Source organism: Myxocyprinus asiaticus, chromosome 2 (assembly GCF_019703515.2).
Source record: "Myxocyprinus asiaticus isolate MX2 ecotype Aquarium Trade chromosome 2, UBuf_Myxa_2, whole genome shotgun sequence".
Lineage (NCBI taxonomy): Eukaryota > Metazoa > Chordata > Actinopteri > Cypriniformes > Catostomidae > Myxocyprinus > Myxocyprinus asiaticus.
In genome coordinates, this window is record NC_059345.1 from 65,510,755 (window position 1) to 65,532,046 (window position 21,292).

Below are 21,292 nucleotides of genomic sequence, written 5' to 3' on the forward strand. Positions count from 1 at the left end.
ACTCCGCCCTTAACATCAGTCCGGAGACTGCGGGCCTGAAACTGCTGTGACTTAAGGCCGATTTATACTTGTGTCAAACCTACGGCTCTGCGGCTCAGCAGATGGATATTATTGTGTCTAATGTATCTTTGTGCTGTTGCAATGTTTAAATTAATGTTTGGGTATTAGGAGGAACAAGGACGAGTACAAATCTAACAAACTTGTGTGCCTGTGTGTGTAAAGAAGCCGTATAAATAATGGTTTTCACGTTTTACTTTTTACTTTACCTTTGAGAAAATAAATTGGCTAAATCTTTATTATTATGATTATTATTATTATTTTATGCACTTTAGTTTAAAATGAAATGCACTAATTTAACACCCGGGCCTCGTTTCCCAATAAGGATTGATCTTAGAGGTTAATGGAGTTTTCAACCAACGATTTTACGAATGTTCGTTATTTTTTACGTGCGTTTCCCAAAACTGCGCTTAACATGAACGTACGAGGACTTAGTTTAAGTGATACTTAAGAGAGTCACTCTCCATGTGACAGTGCTTAAATGTGACCAAAGTGCTGCTCGTCATTGCCACTTCATTATATATCTTTAAAAATGTTTGTAATTTACCTCGCTGGGAATATTGAAAAATATTTTCTTAAATGTACAACTTAATTCTTCACATAATGACTGCATTTTGTTTTGCAGAACGATATATTTCTATTACACAATCACTGCTTCGTTCATCAGATGTGCATTTTAATATTTCGTTTTCAAAATTGACTCTGTGGGTTGAGATTAGCTTCCAGGATCAGTGAAGACAGCGGAGGCCCTGTGTATGGTCCTGCTAAAGACAACAAGCATTAATTCAATATAGTAAGGTTATATGGATGATTTTCATGCACGGCAGCGACTTATTGACTTTTTTCTTTCTCTCTCTGACTGTAATAATTACAGTTCTCTGCAACAATCATGCCACCATTCTGTTGTTACCAACTAGTCCACAAATAACTTTGTTTACTTATTAATTTATCTGTTCATTCAATATTAACTAACCATTTTCTGAATTTATTATTGTTATTATTATTATTAGTCGGTTAACAATAATAGCAAAATAAAATGTATTTAAACTGATATTAAATGAGCATAAAGTGTAGCTATAGGTATTTAAATTGTACTAGGTGTAATTTCGAGATTGTCCTGCAGGTGTCTGCATAAATCTGTGTCCTTACGATGTTCTTAGCGCTGTATGATTACTCTAGAACACTCTTTAATCTACCAGCATTTTCAAGTACTACTTAAATTACGATGAAAAACGGGCCTGCACATCAACAGGTCACGGTAAAAATGATAATTTAGTCTCTAAGCCCTGTTGACAGCACTAACAATTACCTAACTAAAAATTATAGACCTCATATATATATATATATATATATATATATATATATATATATATATATATATATATATATATATATATATATATATATACACAGGTGCATCTCAATAAATTAGAATGTCGTGGAAAAGTTCATTTATTTCAGTAATTCAACTCAAATTGTAAAACTCGTGTATTAAATAAATTAAATGCACACAGACTGAAGTAGTTTAAGACTTTGGTTCTTTTAATTGTGATGATTTTGGCTCACATTTAACAAAAACCCACCAATTCACTATCTCAAAAAATTAGAATATGGTGACATGCCAATCAGCTAATCAACTCAAAACACCTGCAAAGGTTTCCTGAGCCTTCAAAATGGTCTCTCAGTTTGGTTCACTAGGCTACACAATCATGGGGAAGACTGCTGATCTGACAGTTGTCCAGAAGACAATCATTGACACCCTTCACAAGGAGGGTAAGCCACAAACATTCATTGCCAAAGAAGCTGGCTGTTCACAGAGTGCTGTATCCAAGCATGTTAACAGAAAGTTGAGTGGAAGAAAAAGATGCACAACCAACCAAGAGAACCGCAGCCTTATGAGGATTGTCAAGCAAAATCGATTCAAGAATTTGGGTGAACTTCACAAGGAATGGACTGAGGCTGGGGTCAAGGCCCAAAGGCTCCAAAAGGAGCCCCTACCAAGTATTGAGTACATATACAGTAAATGAACATACTTTCCAGAAGGCCAACAATTCACTAAAAATGTTTTTTTTTATTGGTCTTATGATGTATTCTAATTTTTTGAGATAGTGAATTGGTGGGTTTTTGTTAAATGTGAGCCAAAATCATCACAATTAAAAGAACCAAAGACTTAAACTACTTCAGTCTGTGTGCATTGAATTTATTTAATACACGAGTTTCACAATTTGAGTTGAATTACTGAAATAAATGAATTTTTCCACGACATTCTAATTTATTGAGATGCACCTGTATATTGCTTATATTTAAGATTTACACATTTCAATTTCATAACATAATAACTGTGTGATCTTTAGCTAATATTACAACTTAAATGTATTCAAGTTTTATTGATTTAATATTGTTAAAGATTGCTAAGTATAATTTGATTAAATTCTGTTATGAAATTAAAATGTGTAATTATAATGTGTATAATACTTTCCATAAAAATAACTGAGAATTTCCGTAATGTTTGTGCTTGGATTAAATGCAATACTTTTGGTTGAAAGGGTGCGCCCGTTATTATAAAAAAATAAAATAAAATAAATAAATAAATAAATAAAAAAAAAAAATAAAAGTATTTTTGCGCTTCTTCTTGCACTTAATTACCATACGGTAACACGCACAGACGTACAATATTAACATTCTAGAAGATTCGTTTATGTTATTATGCGCTATTGTAACACCCATTCCTCCACGATTTTGGCTTAGCAGGTAAGAAGACTTTTTCCTTGGGCAGACAGCAGCAGATGTGGGAGGCGTTTAGCGCAGGGAGTGATGTTTTTTGTTTGTTTTTGTTTTTTTGTTTTTTTGTTACTGGTTTCTCATGTCAGAAAAAGCATGCAATGACAATTTTAAACGCTCATTTAAAACCATCAGACTATAGCTAAGACTAATTATTCGGACAAAAGGCATCCCGACTGTAACTCCGTCGGCACGCAGGACTGCACAACGACCCTTATTTATGAATAATGAGCAGTATATTGCAGTTGGAATGAATACAATTTACACCTGCTCCTTCTGTACTCCCTTAATCCCTTTCGCCATTACATTTATTAAAACGCCATGAAAACAAATGTATTACAAAATCAAACAATTTATTAAATATAAAACTAATATATTATAGAGACTAAACTCCCAGTCAGCATATGATGTGTCTTGCGATCTCTTACGCGTCAGCCATTAGAGACAACACCTTGCAACAGCACTAGTTTTGTGCCCAGCAACAAGATTTTTCTGCGTATGGCATGTGTAGTTTACAGTGAGTGGTAGTTTGGGACAATATTTAATTAAAACTGAGCCAAATATGCAGAGCGGTACGAACTGTTATTCTGGCTAAAAGGATTAAGGCAGTAGAAGACTGCGCGGGTTGGCCAATCAGATGAAAGGGGCGTTGTAGTGCCGCCCACATATGCAAATCTAATATTGTTTTTATTTTATTTTTTTAAGAATGGACAAAAAAGTAAAATGTAAATGAATTCTCATTTTCCGTTTCTGAAGCATAAAAAAAAATAAAAATAAAAAAAAAAAAAAAAAAAAAAAAACAACAAGCTGTTTTTACCCACATGGAATGTCTCCCTCCATTTTTTAACCTGCTACTATTGGCTTCAAAAGTGGATACATGGAAAACCAGATCTCATTAAAATTCATAAAGTCATTACCATTACCTATTCTTACCTGTTAAAATTGTATTTCTAGATATCGATAATAGTGTTTTTACTTGTTAAAATTACATTTAAGATATCAGTAATTCTATTTTCACTAGTTGCAAAGGATATTTTAGATATCAAGGCAATAATTGTAACTATAGTAGAGTTCCCTTTACTGATATCAATAATTACATTGTTACTAGTAAAATGTTCATTCTTGATATCAACAATTGAATTACAACTAGTGAAAATGGTATTTTTTGATATCAGTAATTGAATTTCAACATGTTACAGTTGGTATTTCTGATATCTGGAAGTGGATTTCAGATATCAATAATTTGGAGTGTAATTAATGATATCTAACAATACTTTCTCATTAGTAACAATTACATTACATATATCGGAAATTAAAATTATCACTAGTGAAAACCGAATTACTGATATAAAAAATGAGCATTTTTATTCATTGGAATTCAATTGTTGATATCAAAAATTGGCATTTCCACTAGTAGAAATTACATTCTTGATATAAAAAAAAAAAAAAAAAAAAAACATATTTTTTACTAGTAAGAAAAGAACTGTTGATATGTGAAATTGGACTTTCAACTAGTAAGAATTTTTTTAAATATATCAATAAATTGCGTTTTGAATAAGAGTGAATGACATATCGGTGTAAAACTTTACTAGTGAAAATTTAATTATAGATTAAAAAATGATGGTTTTTACTAGTTGAAATCCCATTTTTGATATCAAGAATGTGATTTCTGTGAGTGATGACGTCATTTTTGATATCAAGAATTCACATTTTTACTAATGGAAATGTAATTATTGATATCAACAATTGGCATTTGAACTAGTGAAAATTACATTCTTAATATCAAGAATTAGAATTCTATCTAGTGAAAACTGAATTGTTGATATCAACAATTAATGTCCTGCGAATGAATAAAAGCTAAAACGGCTTTTATGTAATTATATCTGGTTATTACATTCATGAGTACAACATGTAGAAAAAAGTAATGTGCAACATTTGTTTCATGCGCATTGACGTGAACTCTGGACTTTGCGCGGGAAACTGCAGCTGCTTGTTTGAAAAGACGAGCTGCACAGTCATTGGCTAACTGTCATGCGTAGAGCTCCACATCAGCCAATCACATGTCTCTGCACCCTCACCGCACTGAGCGCGTGATCGTTCTCGGCTTTAAAAAGGCAGCAGTGTGACGCTCATCTTCAGTATCTGTGAAGAACGAAGAGAGACTCGTTGTCATGGCAAGAACCAAACAAACCGCCCGCAAATCCACCGGTGGAAAAGCCCCGAGGAAGCAGCTCGCGACTAAAGCCGCCCGTAAGAGCGCTCCAGCCACCGGTGGAGTCAAGAAGCCTCATCGTTACAGGCCCGGTACCGTAGCGCTGAGAGAGATCCGCCGTTATCAGAAGTCCACTGAACTGCTGATTCGCAAACTGCCTTTCCAGCGTCTGGTGAGAGAAATCGCTCAGGATTTCAAGACGGATCTGCGCTTCCAGAGCTCCGCCGTCATGGCCCTGCAGGAGTCCAGCGAGGCCTATTTGGTCGGTCTCTTTGAAGACACCAACTTGTGTGCCATCCACGCCAAGAGGGTCACCATCATGCCCAAAGACATTCAGCTGGCCCGCCGCATTCGTGGAGAACGCGCTTAAATCCCCAGCGGCGTCCCGCACATCAACCCCAAAGGCTCTTTTAAGAGCCACATCAATTACACTCAACGAGATATTTTTCAGTCTTGATTTTTAGTGGCTTATGAAGCGATATTGACCCAATGTGTATTTGGAGGATGTTGTTCAGAGCACGTAATCATTAACACTTCATGTTATTATAATGGTTTCCTCGTTTTACTTTCAGTTTAACTGGCATTGAAGGTGTCTAGATTGAATGTGCGATACTATATAACACACTTCTGTTATACGACTAATATCAGTTTACATTGATAATAGTTTATTGTCAGAGTCTTTTGTGTTCATTTTCTGTAAGTCTCGGTTAAAGTTACACACTAAATGTCAAATTACAAATACTGTGTTCTTCCTTTACCATAGACTTACAGTAACATCAATGTAAATATATTTACACATGTAAAGTACAATATTATAATGTAAATATATAGAAAATAATTGAACAGCTGCTGTACAGTTTTTAGTGTTGTGGGCTGCTTTACATCCTTCTGTTTTTAAAAACACATAATTAGTTTTTAGACAGAATGTCGTGGCATACTTCATTACATTCAGTGCATTAAGCAAAGGGCACTGACCCCCAGCAGAGAGTGACAAATATAATTGTACAGATAAATGCAGTTAGTGAAAATTACCAAGAAATTACATATTCCACATACATTTTTTGGATGTAGAAACACTTTTGGGGGCAAATTTGTGTGTCTTTGGCACTGGTGGGAGCTGGTCATAATCAGCATCAGAGTCAGTCTGAACAAATGTAGGATTTCCCCTGTGAATGACAGCACGCATGAAGTTATCAGAGGGTATAGTGTAGTTTTTAGGTTCCTTTTATGCCAAACTCTAAATCTTACTTTCTCTTTCTTTGGTAAGATTCTGTTTCCAGGCTTGAACCATTTTCTGCCCGAACCAGGCATTCATGGGCCATGCCATATGAATCTGAAAACATCACAAAAACAGAAGCTTCTCAATTTAACTGTTTAAGTTTGCAAATGAGACACAATCTCAGTTTGACAGTGGCGAATGTAAGAATGAATTGCTTGAGTTTATTGTTTCCCTTCTGTTATTTAGTATTTTTTCTAAATGTACTGTGCACACATGTAGTAATATTTTCTAACAGAATCTTATACAGAATGAAATAAACATCAAGTTTCAATAGATCAGAGATGTGAGAACTGTGACGTCAGGTTGGCTCCGCCTTCAGTGCTGTGTCTCTACTAGGTCCTGTAGACAACTGTAAATAAACTCTCCTGCAATTTCTGTTTTTATATTCAGTTCATTGTCAATCTCTCATCAGCATGTCTGGAAGAGGAAAAGGCGGTAAAGGACTCGGGAAAGGAGGCGCCAAGCGGCACCGCAAAGTGTTGCGTGATAACATCCAGGGAATCACCAAACCCGCAATCCGGCGTCTCGCTCGCCGTGGCGGTGTCAAGCGGATCTCCGGTCTGATCTATGAGGAGACTCGCGGTGTGTTGAAGGTGTTTCTGGAGAACGTTATCCGTGATGCCGTCACCTACACTGAACACGCCAAGAGAAAGACCGTCACTGCCATGGACGTCGTGTACGCGCTGAAACGACAGGGACGAACTCTGTACGGCTTCGGAGGATAAACGACTTTATTCTCATCAGACAAACCCAACGGCTCTTTTAAGAGCCACCCATCTTCTCACTCAAAGAGACAATGTTTTAAAGTTAGTAATGTCTTATATTTAACATATATATATATATATATATATATATCTCGATTTTAAGATTAATTCCTAATAATTTGCTGTTGGAAGTATTTAAGTTTTTATGCATTCAGAACATTTAAGAAGCACTTATTTCGTTCTTCATAATATCACACAAACTCAAATGAGCGGGAAAACAAAAAGTATGTACACTGTCTATTGTAGGCTTGAATTATTGAACTGCTCGCGGAAAAATATTACAATTATTTGTACACAATACTTAAGAACCACATATGTCCTTTTTTTATAATATTACTAAATGAGCGGGAGAATGAAACGAAGGAAACCGAGTGAACTATTTCAAATGTTTGATCCATTTTCCCGACCTAATGTTTAGCACCGCGTTTTGCAACAGCTAGACGTAGCAAAACTGAAATGAACAGTTTAAGATGTCTTATTTCTAGCTTGGTATGCCATTTTCAAAAACGCCCAGGCGGAGGCACGTGTTTAGTCCACCTGTTGAATGCGTTGTGTATACTCACTGATGACCCAATTGAGTTTTGTGCTAATAGTCTGCAAAATATTCATTTATTGTAACAATTGGACAGTTTATATTTAGGCTGTTCTGCCCTACTTAAGCTCAGGAACCATCTGGTCTCTTTATGGAATGGTATTGAAGCCATTTTTTCAGTTGCAGTAATGGTTCTGTGTTGTGGCTTTTAGGACCGTACATGCCTTTCACTGTTTTTTGCTAGAGATGGTAACCCTTCTGCAACAGATTGGTGTGGGTGTTGAGGTTCTGTGGGAACTTCAAAATCGTGTATAAATGTCACATGCGACTCTCGCCAGACTTTAATTACATCAAACATTTACAAAGTTTCAAATATGACTTCGATTTTGTAACCATCAACCAACATACCTTGGATTTTTCCACAGGTGAAAACTAATGGTCAACGACCGATGGTCAATTTGCCTTAATATACAAATACATCCCTAATACTTAAATATCACAAATATTGACAAATTAACATTAATTACTGAACTACTAATCGAACTACACACTAAATACTAAACACAAACTATTATAATCAGTTATACCATGGGTCTGTTGAATGCTTGATTCTGATTGGTTGATGGACGTTCTAAGGTGTGCATTTATTTTTCAAGGAAACACAGGGCTAGGAAGTAGTTCCAGGTCTTGACCGCATAACGGCTCCCTATCACTCCGCCAAATTAACTGAAATAAGGGAAAATCTATAGGTTAGCCTACAGTCCGCACAGCATACAGATCAAACAACAAACAAAAAGATCAAACAAAATGACAATTTCGATTTTCCAGAAATAACTTTTAATATTTATGGAAAGCATGAGAATTTCCACAACTGGGTGGCAGCTGAATTGGACAGTCCAGATGAAAAAACGTTACAAACAAAAGAGAACATCAAAGGCAGCCGGCAACAGCAAACAACATAAAACAATCAGCAATGAACAGCAAGACAGGCTTGAGGGTGAAAAACATGAAGTACACACCAAAAAACAAAAGAAAAAACAACAACAGCTTGGCCAGTAAATGTTTTTAAAGATTGGCTTAAACCAAAAATACTTCTGTGGAAGAGGTAGAGAGGGGGGGCAAAAGCCTTAAATACCCAACTGCGAGCTTCCCAGCTAGCCAAATTACGTGACCATTACATAACGGCAACGTAATCTCGTAATCGAAACATTCGTTGTGGCAATGTAAGTGGTTACATCGTGACAACTGAAAAAGTGAAATTACTGGATTCGTCACCCATCGAATATTAATTACAATTAAATTTACCAACTGGTTACCAACACACAACTATTGATCCACGACGTTGCCACGACAAACAGGGACCATCACAAAGTTATGTTGTGGCATGTCGTGGATCAATAGTTTTGTGTTGGTAACCATTTGGTATATTTAATTAATATTCTATGGGTGGACATGCAGTACCATTAAATTTCTGTCCTCATTTGCCCAAAACTATTTTAGAGGCTTTTTCAGCAGTGTATGAATGATACAGACTGAATTTGGTTCAGATCATTTACTATGAATAAAAAACAACATAGTGTTCACAACAGTATTACACAAACAGGTATATAAACATTCAAATAAACAACAAGGAAGCTTAAATGTGGAATTGTGCAGTTGAATCTACTCCTCCATATCTTCATTTAGGAACAGGTGAGTGTTTTTCATTTTAACCTATAAATACACATTATTTAGCACTTCAGTGAAATAATTTATTATAATTGTTACATAGATTATACAGGGTTTCTGTAGGTTCTGTAGACTTTTTAAGGCCAAATAAAAGACAAATTTAAGACCACTTTCGCAATAAAAAAAAAAAAATAAATAAAAAAAACTTTAATTCATTAGCTGGTAAATACAAAACCACTGATGCTTTTTTTTTAATTTTTTTTTTTTTTTATATACAATATATATATATATATATATATATATATAAATATATATATTACTGTAATCAGTTAATACAACATTAAAACTCTAAATTAATTCATAAAGATTGCATGAAGCCTAAAGTATGTAGCCTATATTGTTACCCTTCTCTTTAGTCACTTGCTTTCCAGCAAGACGTGAGGCAATAGACCAATGCTTTGGCAATGTCACCGCTTATGTCAAACACGGAAGTGGCAAAAAACATGCGTAAAAAGTAAAATTACATTGTTGAAAAATGATTCCGAGGGCTCTCATTAACTGCTGTAGCTTCAAGATAATCAACAGAGCTGACTGGACTGAGAAGATCATTTCAACTCACAACTTTGGAACATGATTACATGTTTGTTATTAACTCATTTCATTTATAGTAATTGTATCACTAAGAATATGTTTGTATTTATGATGGTTTTGTGTCAACATGTGCTGACATTTTTGTAAACAAATGGATTGGTCTATAGACCTTATGCACAGTAGCGCCATGTTTGATTTTGAATGGGAATGGAAATGAAGCTGTGAGGGATAGACTTACAGTCTCTTCAATGGCATGCACGGTATAAATCGGTAAAAAGCTCCAATATCCCATCTGATTTTCCACTACTAATGTTGTCTGGAGTTTTTTGTCTACTGAGTGTCCTTGAAAAGATATTTATCCAATGTTTTGTCTGCAGAATGATCCAAAAACACTTTAAACTGCAGTACAGCCCATTGAAGAGACTGTCCGTCTATCCTTTGTTGTCATTCTCCTCAAAAATTTAATATGGCGCTGCTGTGTATAAGGTCTAGCATGTGCTGAATAACATTTATATATTTTTTTCTTGGCAGATACCTTTAATAAATACTTTAACAGGTAGTTAAAGGGCAGTTCATTTAAAATTCTGTCATCACTGGTCAACCTTGAGTCTGTATGAATTTTTCTCTGCCGTGGAACAAAAAAGGAGATGTTAACTTGTTGGCATTCCGACGGCCCGTGGGCGGGCCCGCGCATGTTAAATATAAAACTATGCGATGTACACAACTGCTGTGTGTACACTGGTACACATGCCACATATCTTTCGAAAGCTAAGATTCTTGTGATTCTATTGATGTAAACCATTCCAAGATACAATCAACATCTTTGTCAGACCACCAACATATAAACAAACAATAACATAATTGAGGCAACTCACCTAAGAAGCCTCATAGTAGTCCACTGATCCATAACATCCTGACAAAAATGGTCTTGTTACATTGGCAAAGGTCCAAACGATCTAATCAAGTAAAATATTTAGTCCAAAGCACATTATTACATCAATAAATACCCACAGACTCTTGTTGCATCATTTCAAAGTATCAGGCAGATGTACCTAATCTTTCACGTATTCTCCATCATAACTTCAGTTCACATGTAAACATTTACGATATCCAGTATCAAAAATGGCTGCTGCACTCTGACCTTTCGATTGACACCTCATTTGACCCAATAGGAGCTTCCATGTCCTGTTGATAGCCTTCAATAGCCAACGAGAGTCTGCATCAAAAGAAAGTGCCTGCCCATTTTCCTTGGTGTAGAGATCGAGTCAATTACAACCGATTGTGTGGATGACTGGCACATCATATAGCCAATGAAATTCTGAAAACAATGATATGCAGCTTTTGTAGGAAGTTTCAAAGCTACAACAAAGAAGTCTGTGTGTAAATCTTGATAACCATTGCCAAATGTTTTGTGCGTCCGTGTTTAAAAGGTGAAAAGTGTAGTTTTGTGACTGTTGACGCTTTTGGAAGGTGAATTATGGCGAAACGGATGAGGAAAACAAAATATTTGCTCCAAGATGTGCTGGAAAAAATGTTTTCGGTGTGAAAGCGACAATCTGGGGATGAAGTTTCAGAAGTAAACAGCCCAGCAATCATGAGAAGTCAGCCAGATGTGTAGATCATGTCTATATTGCGTCAGTCGGTCCAAGACCATATCTGTATGTCTGCACGACGTGCAAATCAGGTTCAGTATCTGGACGTCTGACTACGACCCCTCTTGGACATAGATATGATGTTCAACATTTGAATGTCTGGCTAGGAACTTTTTTGGACATCTGTGGACTTGCAGGACAGGTGAAGAAAATCGACATATATATTCAATTCGGAAGTTGCAATGTCAATTGCGTGTAGTACAGCATAAAATTCATATTTCTGTTATTGTGAATTATTTGATGCTTTGTCAATTGTTCTTGATATGCTACAACAGGCAACTCTACAACACCGTCTGAAATCATCAGCAAATATGATAAACTTCTACTGCAGTTGTGTGTTTGTCCAATGTTGCTGAATTATAGCTGTCTATGGTGGACGCGCTTGCGCATGCGCTGCTCAGGGTATAGGTGGCACGTGAACTCTCAGCCCTCCCCTCAGACGCTGATGACGACGAGGTACGCCTGAGAAAAGCCGTTAATCTCCATGATTATTCAGGTAAGTGTGTACATCATTTTTAAATACACTCTTTTTCATGTAATAACATGTTAAACTGTGTTTACTTTTAGTTTTGTTTCAAATTATTCATTTTTGCAGAGAAATGTCGAATATTGTGAAGTTTCGATTTTTTCCGTTAAATTGAATATGACTTTATTCTCATCAGACAAACCCAACGGCTCTTTTAAGAGCCACCCATCTTCTCACTCAAAGAGACAATGTTTTAAAGTTAGTAATGTCTTATTTTTTTCCATAAATATCAGTTTTTATACAATACATTGGTAACTGTTTTTTGAAATCCGGTAAGGATTCCCTGGAACTTTTTTGATTCCCAAAGTTTGTGCTGTTAAAAAAACAAAAACAACTCAGAACATTTAAGAAGCACTTATTTCATAATATCTCAAGTTCAAATGAGCGTGAAAACAAAAGTATGTACATTGTCTTTTTTTTTATTTTTTAGGTTCTGATCATTGAACTGCTCGCGGAAAAGTATTACAATTATTTGTACATAATATTTCTTAAGAACCACATATGTCTTTTTATAATATTACAATACAAAATGAGTGGGTGAGTTAAATAAAGGGAACTGGGTCATGTGGGGAATGGTATTTTTCAAACAGGAGGTGATAGGTGGGACTAATATTTGGAAGCCTTTGATTGGCTCTCTTTCCGATCCGCCAAACTTTGAGCTGTCCAGTGAAATCATGTAATGGGTGTGGCCTATGAAGACACGCAATCAGAGGACGTGCCTCCTCTCCATGTAAAATTAGCATAAAGGAGGGAATAATAGTGTCTGTGCATTGATTATTACACATTATGTTGTGAAGTTTACATCACAGATCAACATGCCTGAACCAGCCAAGTCTGCACCGAAGAAAGTATCCAAGAATGCCACACAAACCAAAATATACATGAAGATATATATTTTTTTATTATTATTTGGGAATATATTATAATGTGGTCATCTTTTTAATAGAATGGGGAGGAGCTGACACATAACATGAGTCACTTTATTAAACATTATAGTCAGTTATTATGAAATAAAGAGGGGTAACATATTTCAGTAGCTATGAATTTTGACTTGTCAGATTCAGTGACCCTAGCCTACTGTATCATATCTCAGAGTAATATGCATTTGTAAAGAACAAACTATAGGATCTCCAACATTATTGGGTAATTACAGTAAATAGTTATAAGAATACAGATAAGCCTACATGTATCAGACAATCAGAGTCTGTTATACAAAACAACATGTGCTACTGTAAAACATCATAACGAAACCATTCATAGTAGTAACACATTAGCAGTCTAGCAGCAGACAACAACAGCAGCGTTAATGTTTTATTTCTTCTCTATACAAGCATTTCGATGCTCGCGACAATATCTAGCTTGTCCAGTGGACGTGTTTCTCTAAGACATGAAACATCTTTTATTTACAGCACTGCTGGACTCCTCTGAAGCTGCATTCTGCTTCAGCATCTGCTCTCTGCACTAATGTCTGTCAAGCACGTCCCCATGCGAACATTTGCTGAACAGCGACCACTGGTCACAGTTTTCGATAGGTCACTGATTTTGGCACAACACCGGCCTTATCCAGAGACAAACGTGGATGACGCAAATCTTTACATCACTCGTGTCAACTGTCCTGTTTGGTTATTTTGAGTGACTACCTAATCACAACTGCAAAGAAAATTTTGAGGGAGGGCTCTTTTTGTTCGTAAGACTCTCCCAAATATCATGTTTGAGTGTTTTGCTACTGAAACACTACATCGAGTGCAAGATTTTGCAGAGAATGGGCATGAATGATAACGTGTTGAATAAGTAAAACCTGAACAAAGACAGATTTTTTTCTTCATATTTGTACATTTTTGGACTAAAATCTCTAATGGATTTTATTTATTGCACTCTTGCAATTAAAAGCATACCAAAGTTTGGAGGATTGTGCTCATCTCTGTTTGGCTGGAAGACAATAAATGTCAGAACTTCCGGTTTCATTTTCCGTGTTTTGATTTTCACTCTTGACACGTTTAATAAAATCTTATTGTTGTAACTTTGCGATCGTCAAAATCTCTTTAAAATATCAAATCTTGAAATCAAGATCTTTCAAATGATATATTGGAGGTCAATATTAGTTTACAATTTCACAGTTTAAACATGCATTAAACATAAATTAAATGTAAATACAATAGTGGGTCATTTTTGAACCACCCATCGTTAAGAGGTTAAACCTAACAGTAAAATTAAAAATGGTAGAAACAATTACTAACCTAATACAAACACCAGTCTTTCTTACATTCAGTTGATCGTCAAACTCTCGTCACTATGTCTGGAAGAGGAAAAGGAGGTAAAGGACTTGGGAAAGGAGGCGCTAAGCGGCACCGCAAAGTGTTGCGTGATAACATCCAGGGAATCACCAAACCCCCAATCCGGCGTCTTGCTCGCCGTGGCGGTGTCAAGCGTATCTCCGGTCTGATCTATGAGGAGACTCGCGATGTGTTGAAGGTGTTTCTGGAGAACGTTATCCGTGATGCCGTCACCTACAATGAACACGCCAAGAGAAAGACAGTCACTGCCATGGACGTTGTGTACGCGCTGAAACGACAGGGACGAACTCTGTACGGCTTCGGAGGTAAAATGTCTTTATTCTAGATACATCAGACAAACCCAACGGCTCTTTTAACCCTCTGGGGTCGACGGACGCGCCGGCGCGTCCTGCTCGATTTTTTCCTCATAACAGCGGAAACAACTTAAAATACTCCATTATTTTTGGGCACATAGATAAGTGTAAGACATCATTAGAGACTATAAATGGTCTACTTTTATTTGTGTACACTCACAATAACAATAAAACCATGTGCTTTTGTAAAATAAAGAAAATAAACAGGGTGCGCTTTCAGCCGTCTCTGTCTCCGTGAGCATCTTTCTGAAACACGTCACAAAAATGAGGTGAAACTCCGCGAATATTTATCACACAAAAATTAAACATATGTCTAAAGAAAGCTTAAAATGTCTACTTTTAAATAAAATAATTCAAATTTAAAACAAATATTCTCCTGCAATATATTTTGTATGAAACAAAGCGCTGTACAGTTTCTCCTGGCTCAGCTAATTATCCCTAATGTGATCACACCCACCAGCAGAACGCGCTATTCATACGGTAATGTGCTGAGACGATCAATGCAAATGGTAAACGCCCCCAACAATGCCTTAAAAAACATAGTTCATTCACTTTTCTGCGGGTTTGTAAGATGGCACACTACACAGGTGAGGAAGCTCCTGGATAGTGACAAAGAGTTAATGTTTTCCACATAAGAAGAGTGGGATTCCGATGAGGAACATTTGCATTTTGAAGAGGGACTTGATGCAGCCGAGGATACAATTTCGGATGAGTAAGTCATTTAGTTTTACTTTCATATTAGTTGACATGCTATTTTATTTAAACATGTACATATTTTACTAGTTGGACTATTTCCAGACTTGCCAGCCAGGATTCAGAGTATTGACATGAAATATGTCCTAATAGGCAAGTTTTAGTTCATTTAAATGTTGTTTCGGCTAAAGCAGGTATTTAAATTGTATGCTGTATGATATAAATATGATATGTAATATGATATAAAAATAATATGAATGTTTAGATTATATTTTAACTAGTGTTTATGCTGCCTCATTATCATCAACGAACCTTGTGCTTGCAAATATCTGTTAGGTGTAAATTTGTAAAATGTGCTGTAAATATGCCCATATTAGTAAATCAGCATATTAGAATGATTTCTGAAGGATCATGTGACACTGAAGACTGCAGTAATGATGCTGAAAATTCAGCTTTGATCACAGGAATAAATTGCATTTGACAACATATTCAAATAGAAAACAGTTATTTTAAATTGTAAAAATATTTCACAATATCACTGTTTTTGCTGTATTTTGGATCAAATAAATGCAGCCTTGGTGAGCAGAAGAGACTTCTTTTAAAAACATTAAAAAAATCTTACAGATCTAAAACTTTTAAATGGTAGTGTTGGTCTAAAGTTTTTAAGTTAAGTCTTTATGTAAAGAAAATGTATAGTCAGATTACTTATTTTAAATTATACCTGATTTTGTGAATAAGCTACAAACAATACATTCAATGATTAAGTCTCCTCACATTCATTCTCTCTCAGGGGAGGGGTCTTTGTCTCCTCAGGTGTGAATCACATCAATATTCATGATCATCCACGCCTCCTCGCATATGGCCTTTCTAACACTAAAAGTGTCTTACAAAAGTTAAATGACTATATTGTTTTGTATGAATGAGTGATCAGAATGGTTTTCACATCATTTTGCAGCAAAAACTCTAGGCTACAAGATCCAGTTCTCAAAAGTCTTGTGAACAAATGTTTAGTATGTGTTATATGGCCTTATTTCAGTGACTTAATTTTTGTTTTTTTCAAAATCCATGCATAAATGTTATTTTCTCAAAAATACAAACATGTACATACATGTTGTTCACATATTATTGTAGCCCAGTTTGTGCTGAATACAGTGTTATCAGACTTTAGCCATTAATATGTTTTTAAGCAACTGAAAAAAGCACAAATGCCAAGGCATTTAAAAACTTCTCCAGGGCCCAAAACACCCTCAGACCCAGAGGGTTAAGAGCCACCCATCTTCTCACTCAAAGAGTCAAAGTTTAAAGCGCTAGTATCACTATCTTTTTGATAAACACAAACAGCTGCATGTTGCAGCAGAAGGTTTTATTTATTTTTCTACTTCAAGGTTTCTCTGTTTTGCCTTCTGGCCGACACTACAGATCACTGATCACCAGAACAGTCAGTCACAAGAACAGTTTTTTTTATTATTTTTTTTTCTCAGGCTATCCATCTCATGAACAGTGAAAAACTATACTATAATTACATGCAATACACAGCATAGTCAATTATATTATTTAACGTATCCTACCTTTTCTGCATTACATAACCTCACACTGTATATAACAGATTTATATTGTACATGTACATTGTACATGTGTGTGTGTGTATATATATAAATATATATATATATATATACACAGGTGCATCTCAATAAATTAGAATGTCGTGGAAAAGTTCATTTATTTCAGTAATTCAACTCAAATTGTGAAACTCGTGTATTAAATAAATTCAGTGCACACAGACTGAAGTAGTTTAAGTCTTTGGTTCTTTTAATTGTGATGATTTTGGCTCACATTTAACAAAAACCCACCAATTCACTATCTCAAAAAATTAGAATACATCATAAGACCAATAAAAAAAACATTTTTAGTGAATTGTTGGCCTTCAGGAAAGTATGTTCATTTACTGTATATGTACTCAATACTTGGTAGGGGCTCCTTTTGCTTTAATTACTGCCTCAATTTGGCGTGGCATGGAGGTGATCAGTTTGTGGCACTGCTGAGGTGGTATGGAAGCCCAGGTTTCTTTGACAGTGGCCTTCAGCTCATCTGCATTTTTTGGTCTCTTGTTTCTCATTTTCCTCTTGACAATACCCCATAGATTCTCTATGGGGTTCAGGTCTGGTGAGTTTGCTGGCCAGTCAAGCACACCAACACCATGGTCATTTAACCAACTTTTGGTGCTTTTGGCAGTGTGGGCAGGTGCCAAATCCTGCTGGAAAATGAAATCAGCATCTTTAAAAAGCTGGTCAGCAGGAGGAAGCATGAAGTGCTCCAAAATTTCTTGGTAAACGGGTGCAGTGACTTTGGTTTTCAAAAAACACAATGGACCAACACCAGCAGATGACATTGCACCCCAAATCATCACAGACTGTGGAAACTTAACACTGGACTTCAAGCAACTTGGGCTATGAGCTTCTCCACCCTTCCTCCAGACTCTAGGACCTTGGTTTCCAAATGAAATACAAAACCTGCTCTCATCTGAAAAGAGGACTTTGGAACACTGGGCAGCAGTCCAGTTCTTCTTCTCCTTAGCCCAGGTAAGACACCTCTGACGTTGTCTGTGGTTCAGGAGTGGCTTAACAAGAAGAATACGACAACTGTAGCCAAATTCCTTGACATGTCTGTGTGTGGTGGCTCTTGATGCCTTGACCCCAGCCTCAGTCCATTCCTTGTGAAGTTCACCCAAATTCTTGAATCGATTTTGCTTGACAATCATAAGGCTGCGGTTCTCTTGGTTGGTTGTGCATCTTTTTCTTCCACACTTTTTCCTTCCACTCAACTTTCTGTTAACATGCTTGGATACAGCACTCTGTGAACAGCCAGCTTCTTTGGCAATGAATGTTTGTGGCTTACCCTCCTTGTGAAGGGTGTCAATGATTGTCTTCTGGACAACTGTCAGATCAGCAGTCTTCCCCATGATTGTGTAGCCTAGTGAACCAAACTGAGAGACCATTTTGAAGGCTCAGGAAACCTTTGCAGGTGTTTTGGGTTGATTAGCTGATTGGCATGTCACCATATTCTAATTTTTTGAGATAATGAATTGGTGGGTTTTTGTTAAATGTGAGCCAAAATCATCACAATTAAAAGAACCAAAGACTTAAACTACTTCAGTCTGTGTGCATTGAATTTATTTAATACACGAGTTTCACAATTTGAGTTGAATTACTGAAATAAATGAACTTTTCCACGACATTTTAATTTATTGAGATGCACCTGTATATATATAAATTCAGCAAAAAAAAAAAAAAAAAAAAAAAAGAAACGTCCCTTTTTCAGGACACTGTATTTAAAGGATAATTTTGTAAAAATCCAAAATAACTTTACAGATCTTTATTGTAAAGGGTTTAAACAATGTTTTCCATGCTTGTTCAATGAACCATAAACAATTAATGAACATGCAAATGTGGAACAGTCGTTAAGACACCAACAGGTAGGCAATTAAGGTCACAGTTATAAAAACTTAGGACACTAAACAGACCTTTCTACTGACTCTGTAAAACACCAAAAGAAAGATGCCCAGAGTCCCTGCTCATCTGCGTGAACGTGCCTTACTGCAGATGTGGCCAGGGCAATAAATTGCAATGTCCGAAATGTGAGATGCCTAAGACAGCGCTACAGGGAGACAGGAAGGACAGCTGATCATCCTCGCAGTGGCAGAGCACGTGTAACAACACCTGCACAGGATCAGTACATCCAAATATCACACCTGCGGGACAGGTACAGGATGGCAAAAAGTACTGCCCAAGTTACACCAGGAACTCACAATCCTTCCATCAGTGCTCAGACTGTCCGCAATAGGCTGAGAGAGGCTGGACTGAGAGCTTGTAAGCCTGTTGTAAGGCAGGTCCTTACCAGACATCACTGGCAACAACGTCACCTATGGGCACAAACCCACCTTCGCTGGACCAGACAGGACTGGCAAAAAGTGCTCTTCACTGACGAGTCGTGGTTTTGTCTCACCAGGGGTGATGGTCGGACTTGCGTTTATCGTCGAAAGAATGAACATTACACGTCAGTGTTCTGCCATGGCCAGCGAAGAGCCCGGATCTCAATCCCATTGAGCATGTCTGGGACCTGTTGGATTGGAGGGTGAGAGCTAGGGCCATTCCTCCCAGAAATGTCCAGGAACTTGCAAGTGCCTTGGTGGAAGAGTGGGGCAACATCTCACAGCAAGAACTGGCCAATCTGGTGCAATCCATGAGGAGGAGATGCGCTGCAGTACTTAATGCAGCTGGTGGCCACACCAGATACTGACTGTTACTTTTGATTTTGAACCCCCTTTGTTCAGGGACACATTATTCCATTTCTGTGAAACTTGTTCAATTAATGTCTTAGTTGTTGTTTATGTTCATACAAATATTTACACATGTTAAGTTTACTGAAAATAAAAGTAGTTGAAATTGAGAGGACCTTTCTTTTTGCTGAGTATATATATATATATATATTCACACAAAACACATGTTTATGCACACCCCAAAACAGGGTTTAGTCAGAATAATATGAAGAAATATGGTTCACACTATACACACAGAATGGCAAAAGGTCAGTTTATTAATTCTTTCCTTTACCAAGTTATTTTATTAAGTTTACTTGCACGCAGACATGTCAAAAACAATAAATAAAATAAAATAAAAATGTATATGCTTGATTATGAACAACCACCATTACACACCTGCTTGATTAGTAATGCCATCTGTACTTTAGAGCCAAAATTAACGACTGAAAAACCACTTGATTGATCATGTGTTGCTTCATGCACGTTTGATTTCACGTGTTTAAGGCTGCACATGATCTGTTTCTCAAATATTGTAGTCTTTCTTTACATATATCTCTGCGGAGTTGTGCCACTTTTATATGTAGTTTTCCTTCGATCCATTGTACTATTTATTTTGCATTAAAACATAAGAACAAGTCACTTATTAGGTCAAGTGTGTGGCTCTTAAAAGAGCCTTTGGGTTTAAACAGACTGGAGTCCGTTTACTTGGTCTTGCCGGGTTTCTCGGTCTTCTTGGGCAGCAGCACAGCCTGAATGTTGGGCAGCACACCACCCTGAGCGATGGTCACCCCACCCAAGAGTTTGTTCAACTCCTCGTCGTTCCGCACTGCCAGCTGCAGGTGACGGGGAATAATACGAGTCTTCTTGTTGTCCCGAGCAGCGTTCCCGGCCAACTCCAGGATCTCGGCAGTGAGATACTCGAGCACAGCGGCCAGATAAACAGGAGCACCGGCACCAACACGCTCAGCGTAGTTTCCTTTGCGGAGCAGTCTGTGCACACGACCGACGGGGAACTGCAGTCCTGCCCTGGATGAACGAGTTTTAGCCTTCGCACGAGCTTTACCGCCGGTTTTACCTCTGCCGCTCATTGTGAAGTTCGAAATACAATTTCAACAAATCAAATAAAAGTAGAAAATTGTTTATGAGTCGCTGGTTCCAGTATTTAAAGGAGACTGTCAGTCGCCCATTGGCTCGAGTCTGAAAAACATTCTAACCAATCACAGCACTTCCCTCCATACTCTAAACTCCTCCCTCTTTCTGATGACGAGAGCCTTGCAGCATGTTTAACTCCAAAGAGGCTAATGTAAAAATAAATAAATAATAATATTTATGATTAGCATTATTATTATTGTTAGTAGTACATATAATATAAATGTCAAAGATATGTGATCATAAACACAAGCACACCAGAATAATGTTTGTAAAGTGTTTAGAAAAAAAGAGAGCTTGTACACTTACTGCTCCTTTTATTATTATTAGTAGTAGTATAATTATTATAAATTATAAATTATTAATTATATTAATTATTAGTATTTTTATATAAATAACCATGTGTTTATCTTTTCGACCCAC

At 36.7% G+C, this 21,292-nt stretch overlaps 4 protein-coding genes across 4 annotated transcripts in view; 2 read left to right on the forward strand and 2 right to left on the reverse strand.

Annotated features, from left to right (window-relative positions):
* The window catches only part of LOC127456324 (histone H2B), a 201,447-nt gene that overhangs the window by 153,713 nt on the left and 26,442 nt on the right, over positions 1 to 21,292 (reverse strand). The window lies entirely within an intron of this gene.
* Positions 4,994 to 7,073, forward strand: LOC127456493 (histone H3-like). Its single transcript, XM_051725020.1, has 2 exons — positions 4,994 to 5,338; positions 6,742 to 7,073. Exons 1-2 carry the CDS (start codon positions 5,010 to 5,012, stop codon positions 7,052 to 7,054), a joined length of 642 nt encoding a protein of 213 aa, XP_051580980.1. The 5' UTR covers positions 4,994 to 5,009; the 3' UTR covers positions 7,055 to 7,073.
* Positions 14,355 to 14,681, forward strand: LOC127449978 (histone H4-like). The gene has a single exon (XM_051713652.1). The coding sequence runs from the start codon at positions 14,355 to 14,357 to the stop codon at positions 14,679 to 14,681; it is 327 nt and encodes a 108-aa protein (XP_051569612.1).
* LOC127456358 (histone H2A-like) lies at positions 18,839 to 20,943 on the reverse strand. The gene has a single exon (XM_051724808.1). It carries the CDS (start codon positions 20,806 to 20,808, stop codon positions 20,422 to 20,424), a length of 387 nt encoding a protein of 128 aa, XP_051580768.1. The 5' UTR covers positions 20,809 to 20,943; the 3' UTR covers positions 18,839 to 20,421.